This window comes from Salmo salar, chromosome 10 (assembly GCF_965601325.2).
Source record: "Salmo salar chromosome 10, fSalSal1, whole genome shotgun sequence".
NCBI classification, from domain to species: Eukaryota; Metazoa; Chordata; class Actinopteri; order Salmoniformes; family Salmonidae; genus Salmo; species Salmo salar.
The window spans coordinates 118449387-118463567 of NC_138300.1; the positions used below are offsets into that span (position 1 = coordinate 118449387).

At 47.1% G+C, this 14181-nt stretch overlaps 1 protein-coding gene across 1 annotated transcript in view; it reads left to right on the forward strand.

Annotated features, from left to right (window-relative positions):
- The first annotated feature begins 692 nt into the window (after positions 1–692).
- Positions 693–14181, forward strand: part of LOC106561685 (FYVE, RhoGEF and PH domain-containing protein 6) — a 33564-nt gene continuing 20075 nt past the window's right edge. Inside the window, exons 1-9 of the mRNA XM_082957425.1 lie at positions 693–962; positions 1821–4269; positions 5802–5940; positions 7674–7772; positions 9134–9285; positions 10474–10630; positions 10823–10910; positions 13852–13902; positions 14116–14174. Coding sequence (XP_082813551.1) covers positions 953–962; positions 1821–4269; positions 5802–5940; positions 7674–7772; positions 9134–9285; positions 10474–10630; positions 10823–10910; positions 13852–13902; positions 14116–14174 — 3204 coding nt within the window. The 5' untranslated portion in view covers positions 693–952. The remainder of the gene's footprint in view (positions 963–1820; positions 4270–5801; positions 5941–7673; positions 7773–9133; positions 9286–10473; positions 10631–10822; positions 10911–13851; positions 13903–14115; positions 14175–14181) is intronic.

Here is a 14181-nt window from a genome sequence, read left to right on the forward strand (position 1 = left end):
CCTGTAGTGTGGTTTTCCACTTTAATTTTGCGTGTGAGTCCAAATCCAGACCTCCATGGGTTGATAAATTGGATTTCCATTGATTATTTTTGTGTGATTTTGTTGTCAGCACATTCAACTATGTAAAGAAAAAAGTGTTTAATAAGATTATTTCATTCATTCAGATCTAGGATGTGTTATTTTAGTGTTCCCTTTATTTTTTTGAGCAGTATATATATACTATATATACTACCTCCACTATTTGGAAAAGTTGGTATATTCAATAAACGACCAAAAAGGACTATTTTCAGCACAGGTTTGCCTGCTACATACATTTTTGGACTTATAAATGAAGGATATGTACCCAAGGATTCTTGACGAATATAACTTCGAAAAATGCCTCATGATCTTAGTTCAACTGTCCTACCCCATCAGAACCCCAAATTGAAGCTGGTTTTACTCCAACGTTTGTAAACAAAGTAAATGTAAACAAACAATATATCGCCTCAGAACACGGTTAAGACTGTAACTGTGATATCATGGATGGTCAGTCCTCGCATCCATAGTTGTCAATGAATTTGTGAGTAGTTTCATTTCTTCAGCCCAATCACTCAGCTTTTTAACAGGAACAAGGGCGGGACAACGTTTAGTTATTGTTTCAAGTGCTGATTGGTGCTTTCAGAGACCCCTAGTGGACATTGTGTGAACGACCAGCAATAAACTCATCACAGTTGATCACATCGCGGTGGATCACTACATCGTGACTGTTGTCTGTTCAAGATCAAATGTAGAAATTTTACTTAATCTTTAATTAAAGGGCAGATCGCAAGATTAATTACACAGTTTTGACGCCACACTTGAGTGTTGACAATGGGTCTCAAGGAAGAATGAAGAAAGCCAGCGGTTTCCCTGGGTTGAGTTGAAAGATTTTGAGAAGCCGGAGGAGTGTGATTGTGCGGCAGGATTCATTGTCATGAGCGCAGGTTTGTTGACTGGCACAAAGTTGATGAGAAGTGTCAATCGATGTCGTTTGGGTTTGTCACAATTTGTAAAGCAAGCTTCATTTACCTGTGTAGGGAATAGACATTACACAAACCTATACATTCGTTTAATATTGTTATTTAAACGATGCTAAATTTGGGATTAAAATCTATTTTATTTGGTATGAAGTAATAATTGAAGCGGTTTGGTGGCTCCAATACACTAGGCTAGTGTTTATTGTCGTCGTGCCTGGAGCATTGGATTGGTCCAGTTGACCTAAGAATGGATCTAGACTAGAGGGAATTTCCACCATATTTCTTACATCAGTCCGTTTCTTTTAAATCCATGAAGAAAAGTGAGCAAGTGCACATTTAGGGCAGACTGGTAGAGAATTGGGATACATTCTACTCCGTCTACGTGACCATTCAGCAGTCGCGCGACCCAGCACCAGCTCCATACTCCCCTTCCTAGTAATCCCCACCGCTGCTTTGTTGGCTGGCCCATTAATATGATTACTGTACTGTTGAGGTGTGTGTGTGTGTGTGTGTGTGTGTGTTGGGGGGGGGGGGGGGGGGGGGGGAACAACAGTCATGTGATATACCTGGTATTTCAACCCCTCTGAGTGGTGGTGGTACTTGGTGAAGGACCTATGTGATCAACAGGACACAAAACCCATTAACCTTTATTATTTTACAGTTTCAGTATTTTCTTATACTTGAATAATCTTGAGAATTTTACCTCTTTACTTTCATTTATGAGTGCTTGATGTCTAGATGATGGTGCCACTTTCTAACACCTGTTTCATTCTCTCTCTCTCTCTCTCTCTCTCTCTCTCTCTCCCCCTCTCTCGCTCTCTCCAGGCATGCAGAAACCACCGGTTGCCCCCAAACCAAAGACTGCCCAGCCACAGAGGCCAGGGCCCTCCCTCTCCTCGACCCCCAAACGAGATGGCCTCTCTCAGGCTTCCCTCTGTACACCAAAGACGGTTAAACCAGCTCTGGCCCCTAAACCACCATGCCTACCCAAACCATGCCTACCCAAACCATGCCTACCTGCCGCCGTGGAGTCCAAACCACCATGCCTACCCAAACCATGCCTCCCCTCCGCTATGGAGTCTAAACCTCTTTCCTCAAAGACTGTGCATCACCATCAGACTTATTCTCAGAGACCATCAGAGATGTCTACAAGTATAGGTCTTCTGAAGTCCAGGAATACAATACCTGATTGGGATTATATTATTCCTATCTGTCTGTGTAGCCAGAAGAACTGTCTGTGTGTTGGGAACAGTATCAGAACAGATACAGTGATTAACACAATTCATAAAGACTTGAAAACATTGCATAACAATTGCAAAACGGAGGAATCTAGAATAAAACCTGTTCTCAGATCTCAATCTGGAGTGAACAAAGGGGTCAACAACAACAGTCTACCAGACATTTGCGTACAGGTTGTGTTTCTGTCCACCAATAACCACCTCTTAAACCCGAAACAGAACTTCAACTCAGACATTGTGACGCCATCATCACGCCCTGACATAAAGCGCCCTCTTCCTCAGAGAACGCATAGCAATGAAGCCAACGGTAACGTCGTCACCACCTCCTCCTCTAATGCCATTGGTCATGGAGAACAGGAAGACCCCACCAGCTCCACAGGGATTGGCAGAGACACTGGCACATCAAATCAGAACCCAGCTGCCCCTAGGAAGCCCCTCCCTGTCCCCGTACCACGGAAACCCAGGAAGTCTGCTCTGGTTGGACAGGAAGTCCCAGAGGAGGGGAGGCAAGGGAGGGAAACGACTGTCAAAAAGGTGTCACTGGAGAGGAAGAGCAGCCCATCTCTGTCTGTCAACACACCTGCTTCTCGGGCACACAACATCGCAGAAAGTCCTGCCAGTACAAATGATAGCTGGGAGGGTCTCCCATCCTCCAGGACACCCAGCCCACCACCTGTTCCTGCTCCCCCTCCCAGAAAGGAAGCCTTTCTTTCTGAACCTGAGAGAGGAGCACTGACCTCCTCTCAGCACCTCCTCCCCACCTCCTCCCCTCTGCACCTCCTCCCCACCTCCTCCTCTGCCTCCTCCCCTCTGCACCTCCTCCCCACCTCCTCCTCTCAGCACCTCCTCCCCACCTCCTCCCCTCTGCACCTCCTCCCCTCCTCTTCCTGTCTACACCTCCCTCAGGATGTAGAGGAGGAAGAGCTGAGATGGGTGGATGACGGTGTCTATGAACTGGAGTGTTCAGTGGACAAGGAAGAGGAGGAGGAGGAAGGGAGGAATGAAGAGGAGGAGATCCATGGTGAGATTAGTTGTCATCCTCTCTCAACCAGTCTTTCCAACCAGCTGGAGCTCAGCTCCAACTGCCACTTTCCCCTCACCTTAACAACCACTGGGAGTTACAAAGAAAACGCGAGTGCTCAAAACAAGATGGCCAGCTTCCCCAAGAAACCGCAGAGACGCAGCTCCCCAGCAGCATGGGTACTGAAGAATGAACTGTCAGAAGAGAGAGAAGTGGAGGAACGAAAGACTTCCGATTGTGACGATGATGGAGGTGCCCTCACCAAGGCCACGAAAGCTATGAGAAAGCTCCCTGCAACCCCAGGAGAGGATAAACCAAAACGGAACAGCATCTTTCAGACGCTGGTGTCTCCTGTATCCCGTAAGAGGAGCACAGACAACACACAGACAAAGGGCAGCTTGCCAACAGATGAAACGCTGTCACCATCCAAGCCCTTTTGCTCCGGCCTGGGGAAACTGAAGGCCAAGTCCTTCTCCTCTGCCGACCTGACCCCCTCTGAGGGACAGAAACGGAACTCTTTCCGGAGGCTTCTCGATCTGAAACTCTCTGTCAAGATGCTGCCCAAGCTGCTAGCCAAGGGAGGCCAGTCTCTAGACGGCACTGCAGCTGAGGCAGAACAATATGAGGATGATATATTCCAAGAGAGTGGCGTCTGTTTCCAGGAACTTGTGGGCATTCGGATGGGGGACGCCCACAACTTCTCCTGTCCCCAGCTGGGGGTGATCAGGGTTGGGGCGGAGCAGAGCGTGGACGGAGATGAGATCCACTACCCCGGAGCGGAGCAGGCTGTGGAGTATGAAAATGTACCCTATTACGAGGCGATACCTGAGTATTTTAACCAGCCTGTTGGACTAGGATTACGGGGGAGTGAGCTGGGAGTGGGTACACCACCGGAGCAGTCGGAGTGCCACAACCACCTGTATGATGATACCAATATCTACGAGGAACAGGAGCCATACCATCCCCTGAAGAGACGCAGTGAACAACAACTGAACCAGCACAGCAGCACTGAGAGGTATTCATTCTTCTTATTGTCTGGGTGGGAAGACTGGTACTAAAGCATGTTCTGTCTCAGCAGCACACCTTTCATAGGTTGGTGGTTATTCAAATCAAAGTTTATTTGTCACGTGTGCCTAATAGAACAGATGTAGACCTTACAGTGAAATGCTTACTTACAGGCTCTAACCAATAGTGCAAAAAAAGGTATTAGGTGAACAAAAAGACAGGCTATATACATTCTTGTATGTGTTATGAAAAGTAGTTCAATACAAAAGGGGGGGGGGGGGGGGCGACTCATATAGTATTCTCAATAAATCAAAGTCTTCAGGTGAAAAATATCACCTGAAAAGCAGGGCTTTGTAGGAGTGATTCTGAGTCATGACAGTCTAAGGGGAAGTATGCTCAGTATGTAGTGTTAATGGAAACGTCAGTCTGGTGAGCTGGCACTAGATTGGCACTAAAGCATGTTCAGGAGTGACACATCTTTCAGAGATTCACCAAAATATCCAGCTGCAGTGAGTTTAGTGTAATGAGGGATGTTGTTTGATGACCCTTCCCTTAGAAACATAAGCAACATTTCCGTACATTAACATTTTTGTGGCAGTTACTTAGAGACTATAGTCTTGCATCACTGTCTCACTCTTTTAGAGGTTTGTTGTGACCATTTTACCACCTAGGTCTATTCTGTGCAGACTTTAAAGGTATGGTATCATGTTATCGGTACTTCAACGACAGGCACTAAAAATGGTCTGTCTAAAAATCAGTTGGCGTTTGAAAAATGTTTACTGTGTTCTGTGCCTTGAACCAATGGCTTAGTGTTTAAGTCAGTGCTGCTCACTTCTACAAAACAGCCATAGAAGCATCTCTACTGTAAACAGGGTATATTGCCTCAGTATTCACAGAGAAGGAGACTACATCAGGTTTTTGCTGTGGCCCAGTTCTAACCAAATCCTACCGGCCCCTATCAAGAGTTCTGCCTAGCCTTTTGCTAGGGGTTAGGATTAGGGTAGAGTTTACCGGTTTGGAACCAGGGCTCTCTAATGTTTGGGTTGACCTGTGGCTTACACCTATCCAAACCTTTCATTTCCTCAAGTTCAAGCAGCTAGGAGTAGGGAGGAGTGACTGGTTTGGAACAAAGTCCTTTGTTATGTTTGGGTTGGCAGCAGAGGTGGCATCTAGCCAAACCCCTCAACTGACCCACGGCATTGCTTTTTGTCTTGCTCTTCTATGGTTGAAGGATTGACTAGTAAAATGTGTTTTCCCTGGTCGGTCTCTATTTATTGTGTGTTCGCTGCAGGACATGGTGGAATACTACTGGACATGATGATGATGATGATGATGCTTCTTCAGTTAAAAAGACCCCCCCCATGATAAATGATATGCTTAATCAGGCGTTTTACTAATCTCACTTTGTTACTAACCTCACTTCCCCAGTTCCCTTCTCTCCCTCTTTCACATTTCTACACTTTAAGGTTACACTCTGTTTTCCCACCCCTTCTTTCCCATAGGTGTGAGACTGTGAGTTTCAGGATGTTTCTGTTCCAACAGGAGTTCTATAGATGAGGATGTTGGCCTGCTAGATGAAGGTCAGTCGGATGAGGACGTCATGGTTCAGAGTTCGAATGAAGAGGATGATGAGAGTTCCTCCTCTAGCAAAGGAGAACCTGAGAAGCCTGAGGAGAGGGAGGTGAGACACTGAGAAGCCTGAGGAGAGGGAGGTGAGACGCTGAGGAGAGGGAGGTGAGATGCTGAGAAGCCTGAGGAGAGGGAGGTGAGACACTGAGGAGAGGGAGGTGAGACACTGAGAAGCCTGAGGAGAGGGAGGTGAGACGCTGAGGAGAGGGAGGTGAGATGCTGAGAAGCCTGAGGAGAGGGAGGTGAGACACTGAGAAGCCTGAGGAGAGGGAGGTGAGACGCTGAGGAGAGGGAGGTGAGATGCTGAGAAGCCTGAGGAGAGGGAGGTGAGACACTGAGGAGAGGGAGGTGAGACGCTGAGAAGCCTGAGGAGAGGGAGGTGAGACACTGAGGAGAGGGAGGTGAGACACTGAGAAGCCTGAGGAGAGGGAGGTGAGACGCTGAGGAGAGGGAGGTGAGACACTGAGAAGCCTGAGGAGAGGGAGGTGAGACGCTGAGGAGAGGGAGGTGAGATGCTGAGGAGAGGGAGGTGAGACACTGAGAAGCCTGAGGAGAGGGAGGTGAGACACTGAGAAGCCTGAGGAGAGGGAGGTGAGACACTGAGGAGAGGGAGGTGAGATGCTGAGAAGCCTGAGGAGAGGGAGGTGAGACACTGAGGAGAGGGAGGTGAGATGCTGAGAAGCCTGAGGAGAGGGAGGTGAGACACTGAGGAGAGGGAGGTGAGATGCTGAGAAGCCTGAGGAGAGGGAGGTGAGACACTGAGAAGCCTGTGGAGAGGGAGGTGAGACACTGAGGAGAGGGAGGTGAGACGCTGAGGAGAGGGAGGTGAGATGCTGAGAAGCCTGAGGAGAGGGAGGTGAGACACTGAGGAGAGGGAGGTGAGATGCTGAGAAGCCTGAGGAGAGGGAGGTGAGACACTGAGGAGAGGGAGGTGAGATGCTGAGAAGCCTGAGGAGAGGGAGGTGAGACACTGAGAAGCCTGTGGAGAGGGAGGTGAGACACTGAGGAGAGGGAGGTGAGATGCTGAGAAGCCTGAGGAGAGGGAGGTGAGACACTGAGGAGAGGGAGGTGAGATGCTGAGAAGCCTGAGGAGAGGGAGGTGAGACACTGAGGAGAGGGAGGTGAGATGCTGAGAAGCCTGAGGAGAGGGAGGTGAGACACTGAGAAGCCTGTGGAGAGGGAGGTGAGACACTGAGGAGGGGGAGGTGAGACGCTGAGGAGAGGGAGGTGAGATGCTGAGAAGCCTGAGGAGAGGGAGGTGAGACACTGAGGAGAGGGAGGTGAGATGCTGAGAAGCCTGAGGAGAGGGAGGTGAGACACTGAGAAGCCTGTGGAGAGGGAGGTGAGACACTGAGGAGAGGGAGGTGAGATGCTGAGAAGCCTGAGGAGAGGGAGGTGAGACACTGAGGAGAGGGAGGTGAGACACTGAGAAGCCTGAGGAGAGGGAGATGAGATGCTGAGATGCCTGAGGAGAGGGAAGTGAGATGCTGAGAAGCCTGAGGAGAGGGAGGTGAGACACTGAGGAGAGGGAGGTGAGATTCTGAGAAGCCTGAGGAGAGGGAGGTGAGACACTGAGGAGAGGGAGGTGAGATGCTGAGAAGCCTGAGGAGAGGGAGGTGAGATGCTGTGAATGTGCCACTTAGCAGACGTTTCTACGTTTGTAAAGGGACTTACGGTAACAGTCACACATGCATTTCTAAGATCTGATCCCTGAGAGTATTAAACCAAAAACCTTGGTGAAATGTAGTGATTTACTTGACGTGTTTGTACCTGTGTCCGTGCCAGGCTGGCAGTGGTGCCAAGCGGAACAAGATAGTCCACATCGCCAGAGAGATCATGAGCTCCGAGAATGTATTTGTCAACGTCCTGAAGCTTCTCCATATCGTGAGTATTCTGGCACTTATCCCCTCTCTACATATTTGATAGCCTATTGTTGTTGTTGTATGAAGCCATCTTATTCTCCAGTCCTGTGGGTTGGTTTTTTTTCTGTACTGTATACTGTCCCGTATGTTCTCCAGACTGCTCCATGTGTGTTTGATTATGCTAACCACTGAACCACACCCCTCCATGAGGAACACACTGGGCCTTTCTGGGTCTGGTACACTACACCTCACTCCTCTCAGCCGCACGGCTTGCATCCCTGTTGGTTTCTCTAGGCCTCTCAGCGGTGGTGTGATCAACAGTGGTCAAAGAGAGATAGAGAGAGATAGAGAACATGCTCAGCTGGTCTGAGCTGGAGTCACTTAATGGTGTTTGTTGACTGTATGTTTTGGTCTTAACCAGTCCTTTTCTGGTTAGACCAAAATCTGAACAAATTGTAATAGTAAAATGGCTGACGTCAAGGTTCAGCTAGGGATTTTTCAAATTAGTTGCGCAAGACTAGTTTATTTTTTTGTCGTTGTTTACACATACAGTACATTCCAAGGACTAAGAGGTGGTAGGCCTGCACAGGAAACGAAGTGAGAGACTTATGCTGTAGGCTGTGCCACAGATGAACCATGACTGACTGAGTCACTATCTCTGAAACCACACGGTGGGGGAGGGACAGGAAGTTATGCTGTAGGCATGGGTTTGATTCAGCAATCAGCCCTTTTTAACCAAATCAGCAACACTTGTGTCCAGTGTAATAGAACATGTATTGGTTGGGGGGGGGGGTGATGGGGCATATTGATATTCATATAGTGGAGCCGTGATTTGTTATTGGGGTGTCCTGTGCAGTTCACCTACCTCCCCCCCTCTACTTGAACCTTGACCCCCCCCCCCCCCCCATCTAAGCTAAGCAGTGTATTATGACTGTGAGCAGCAGATGTAAACTACAGGAGGTCCCTTCCACAGGGCCTGGGCCCCTTACAGCCAATCTGGTGCGGAATGTGTTGTAATCTGTAGTAAGCAGTTTCACTGCTGCCCTAGCTGTGCCTCATCCTCCCCTCCTGCTCCCCTCTACTCTTTAAGGACTGGGGGGGTGTGTGTGGGTGGGGGGGGGTTCCTGGTAACAGGGCTTTAATGGAAGACTGCTTGGTATAGAGGTCAAAGGTCGAGGATGACTCGTCCTTCAGATCTAAAGTGCACTGAAATGTTCAAAATGTAGAATGTTTGGTGTGGTTGGAGCCGAACACTTTTCTGTGTTCTCTAAAAAGAATAGTCACGATATACAGACTCATTCTGTCTGTGTCTGTGTGTGTGTGTCGGTGTGCGTGGTGTGTTGCCTGTCTGTCTCTCCCTCTGACACGTCCATCCCCCTACAGGACTTCCGTGATGCGGTGGCGAAAGCTTCTCGTCCGAGTGGGAAGCCCATTATAGAGGAGGCTATTCTGAACCAGATCCTGTACTACCTGCCCCAGCTCTATGAACTGAACCAGGACCTGCTCAGAGAGCTGGAGGACAGGGTCGCCCAGTGGTACAGTACTAGTTTAGATGTATATTATAGAGGAGGCTATTCTGATCCAGGACCTGCTCAGAGAGCTGGAGGACAGGGTCGCCCAGTGGTACAGTACTAGTTTAGATGTCTATTATAGAGGAGGCTATTCTGATCCAGGACCTGCTCAGAGAGCTGGAGGACAGGGTCGCCCAGTGGTACAGTACTAGTTTAGATGTATATTATAGAGGAGGCTATTCTGATCCAGGACCTGCTCAGAGAGCTGGAGGACAGGGTCGCCCAGTGGTACCGTGCTAGTTTAGATGTATATTATAGAGGAGGCTATTCTGATCCAGGACCTGCTCAGAGAGCTGGAGGACAGGGTCGCCCAGTGGTACAGTACTAGTTTAGATGTCTATTATAGAGGAGGCTATTCTGATCCAGGACCTGCTCAGAGAGCTGGAGGACAGGGTCGCCCAGTGGTACAGTACTAGTTTAGATGTCTATTATAGAGGAGGCTATTCTGATCCAGGACCTGCTCAGAGAGCTGGAGGACAGGGTCGCCCAGTGGTACAGTACTAGTTTAGATGTATATTATAGAGGAGGCTATTCTGATCCAGGACCTGCTCAGAGAGCTGGAGGACAGGGTCGCCCAGTGGTACCGTGCTAGTTTAGATGTATATTATAGAGGAGGCTATTCTGATCCAGGACCTGCTCAGAGAGCTGGAGGACAGGGTCGCCCAGTGGTACAGTACTAGTTTAGATGTATATTATAGAGGAGGCTATTCTGATCCAGGACCTGCTCAGAGAGCTGGAGGACAGGGTCGCCCAGTGGTACCGTGCCAACCTGAACCGATCTGTGCTGGAACGGACATTATGTTTTCGTATTGTCCTTTCCAGCAAGGTCCCAGTATCTGTAGCGGATGCATAACCAGGTCACCTCAGTACAGCTCATCTTGAATGAATCAATCTCTATGACCAGAGCCGCTACTAACTGATCTCCATCATCATCCCTTTAATTCATCACGACCTAGGAATTACACCTACATAAATCACTATCTATCAGTCCTGAGGTAAACCACACATCAAAATCTAATCACGCGGTAAATCTAAGCTTGACTGGCTAAATGTTGCATCTTTCACCAATACTGGGACAGCTCTAACTGTGATAAATCAGAGACTCCATCTCTCTCTCTCGCTCAATGTCTGAGCCTTTGTTTCATTGATCAGGGACAAACATGGTCGACTAGCGGACATCTTTGTGAAGAAAGGGCCTTATCTGAAGATGTATTCCACATACATCAGAGAGTTTGACAAGAATGTGGCCCTACTAGACGAGCATAGCAGGAAGAATCCAGCCTTCGCTGCAGTGGTGCGGGAATTTGAGGTAAACCGTCTCACTGGGTCAACCCGTTCTGGTGTGTTGTTTCTTGAAGTTGAAGGGGGTGTGTGTGTGTGTGGTGTGTGTGTGTGTGTGTGTGTGTGTGTGTGTGTGTGTGTGTGTGTGTGTGTGTGACTTTCTGTCTGTGCGTGTGTGTCTGCTAGTGTGTGTTGTAAATAATGTTTTTCTGTGTCTCAGGCTGGTCCTCGCTGTGCCAGCCTGGCTCTGAGGCATTACCTGCTGAAGCCTGTTCAGAGGATCCCTCAATATCAGATGCTGCTCACAGGTAAACTGGTAATTATGGGCCGTGTTCCTGGACACAGTCCTGGACAATATCAGGATTAGACTATTAAAATGTGCACAGAGAGATGTAACAAGATTGCTAAATCATTGCATATAATTACAGTAAACAACTCCTCCCACCTTTTCATTGGTAAGACGAGCAAATTCAGGCATGACATGCCAGCAACAAATGCAGCCACTACACATCTAAGTATAACTGACCAAATCATGAAAGACAATCATTATTATTTTGAGTGTGGAAGAAGTGAAAAAATTGTTGTTTATCAACAATGACAAGCCACCTGGGTCTGACAACTTGGATGGAAAATGACTGAGGAGAGTAGCGGACTATATTGTCACTCCTATTTGCCATATTTTCAATTTAAGCCTACTAGAAAGTGTGTGCCCTCAGGCCTGGAGGAAAGCTAAAGTCATTCCACTACCTAAGAATAGTAAAGCCCCCTTTACTGGCTCAAATAGTCGACCAATCAGCCTGTTACCAACCCTTAGTAAACTTCTGGGAAAAATGGTGTTTGACCAGATACAAACGCTATTTTACAGTAAACACATTGACAACAGACTTTCAGCACGCTTATAGGGAAGGACATTCAACAAGCACAGCACTTACACAAATGACATATGATTGGCTCAGAGAAATTGATGATAAAAAGATTGTGGGAGACGTTTTGTTAGACCCCAGTACGGCCTTTGACGTTATCGATCGTAGTCTGCTGGTGGAAAAACGTATATGTTATGGCTTTACACCCCCTGCTATATTGTGGATAAAGAGTTACCTGTCTAACAGAACACAGAGGGTGTTCTTTAATGGAAGCCTCTCCAACATAATCCAGGTAGAATCAGGAATTCCCCAGGGCAGCTGTCTAAACCCGTTACATTTTTCAATCTTTAATAATTACATGTCTCTAGCTTTGGGTAAAGCCAGTGTGTCTATGTATGCGGATGATTCAACACTATACACGTCAGCTACTACAGCGACTGAAATGACTGCAACACTTAACAAAGAGCTGCATTTAGTTTCAGAATGGGTGGCAAGGAATAAGTTAGTCCTGAATATTTCTAAAACTAAAAAGCATTGTATTTGGGACAAATCATTCACTAAACCCTAAACCTCAACTAAATCTTGTAATAAATAATGTGGAAATTGAGTAAGCTGAGGTGACTAAACTGCTTGGAGTAACCCTGGATTGTAAACTGTCATGGCCAAAACATATTGATACAACAGTAGCTAAAATGGGGAGAAGTCTGTCCATAATGAAGCACTGCTCTGCCTTCTTAACAGCACTATCAACAAGGCAGGTCCTACAGGCCTTAGATTTGTTGCACCTGAACTACTGTTCAGTCACCACATAGAGGGACTTAGGAACATTTATAATTGGCTCAGAACATTAATAATATGAATGTAAATCTCTCATGGCTCGAAGTGGAGGAGAGATTGACTTCATCACTACTTGTTTTTGTAAGACGTGTTGACATGCTGAATGCACAGAAATGTCTGTTTTTAAACTACTTGCATACAGCTTGGACACTTATGCATACCCCACAAGACATGCCACCAGAGGTCTCTTCACAGTCCCCAAGTCCAGAGCAGACTATGGCAGGTACACAGTACTACATAGAACCATGACTACATGGAACTCTATTCCACATCAAGTAACTGATGCCATCAGTAGAATCAGATGTAAAAAACAGATAAAAATACACCTTATGGAACAGCGGGGACTGTGAAGAGACACACACACACACACACACACACACACACACACACACACACACACACACACACACACACACACACACACACACACAGATACACGACACACACACACACACACACACAGGTACACACACACACACAGGTACACACACACACACAGGTACAGACACGCATACACACAGGTACAGACACGCATACACACAGGTACAGACACGCATACACACAGGTACAGCACGCACACACAGGTACAGACACGCATACACACAGGTACAGACACGCATACACACAGGTACAGACACGCATACACACAGGTACAGACACGCACACACACAGGTACAGACACGCACAGGTACAGACACGCATACACACAGGTACAGACACACACACACACAGGTACAGACACACACAGGTACAGACACACACACAGGTACAGACACACACACACACACACACACACACACACACACACACACACACACACACACACACACACACACACACACACACACAGGTACAGACACACACACACACAGGTACAGACACGCATACACATGATAAGACACACACACGTACATATTGATTTTGTGTTGTAGATGTGTGGTAGTGGTGGAGCAGTGGCCTGAGGGAACACACTTAATATGTTGAAAAGTGTTATGAAATCAAATGTCATGTAATATTTTAAATTGTATATAACTGCCTTAATGGTGCTGGACCCCAGGAAGAGTAGCTGCTGGGATCCTTAATAAATACAAATTCTTTAAGGGAACTATGTGGATTTGTGAAGTACGTTAAATGGTGTCACATCGCCATCTACTGGTCAAAGATGTTCAAAACATGTAGAGAATTTTCCAGCTTCTCCTCAAGCCACTCATACTCAGATTTTGAAGCGTGGTCCAAATCTGATTTGATGACATAACGAGCTTTAACATGTCAGAGGGCTTAGCATCGCACGAGACTAATGTGAAAAAATGTCTTTCACCACACCACTCTTGTATAATTCCATTTCACAAGCACCTTTTTGGTTGTTGTATATCAGGATTTTCACAGTCCATTTACATTACAGGAATTTCCTATACAATTCAAGGCACTTGTCCTGTGTAGTAACAAAGGCACCTGTATTGACCTATTGAACTGCCAATTGGCCGTTCCTGGTGTAGTATCATTGGATAGAGTATATTTTTATGTTCTCTAAAATGGTGTGTCATTTCAGACTACCTGAAGAACCTGTCTCCAGACTCGGCGGATTACAAAGACACACAAGGTAAAGCAAAACACTTGGTATCATAGTCAAGGATGTCCTCTGCATAAAATCACTCTAAGACTTATTCCCCTCAACAGCACAGGGTCTCAACATTTATTGTAGAGAGCACGACAAACGTAGTAGCTGTAATAGACGGAAGTGAACCAGGAAGTCTGGGGTATTAAATGTGTTATACTAGTAGCCTAATCCCTATATCTCCGTATCCACCCACAGCTGCTCTGGGCATCGTGAAGGAGGTGGCCAACCATGCCAATGACATCATGAAACAGGGGGTGAGAT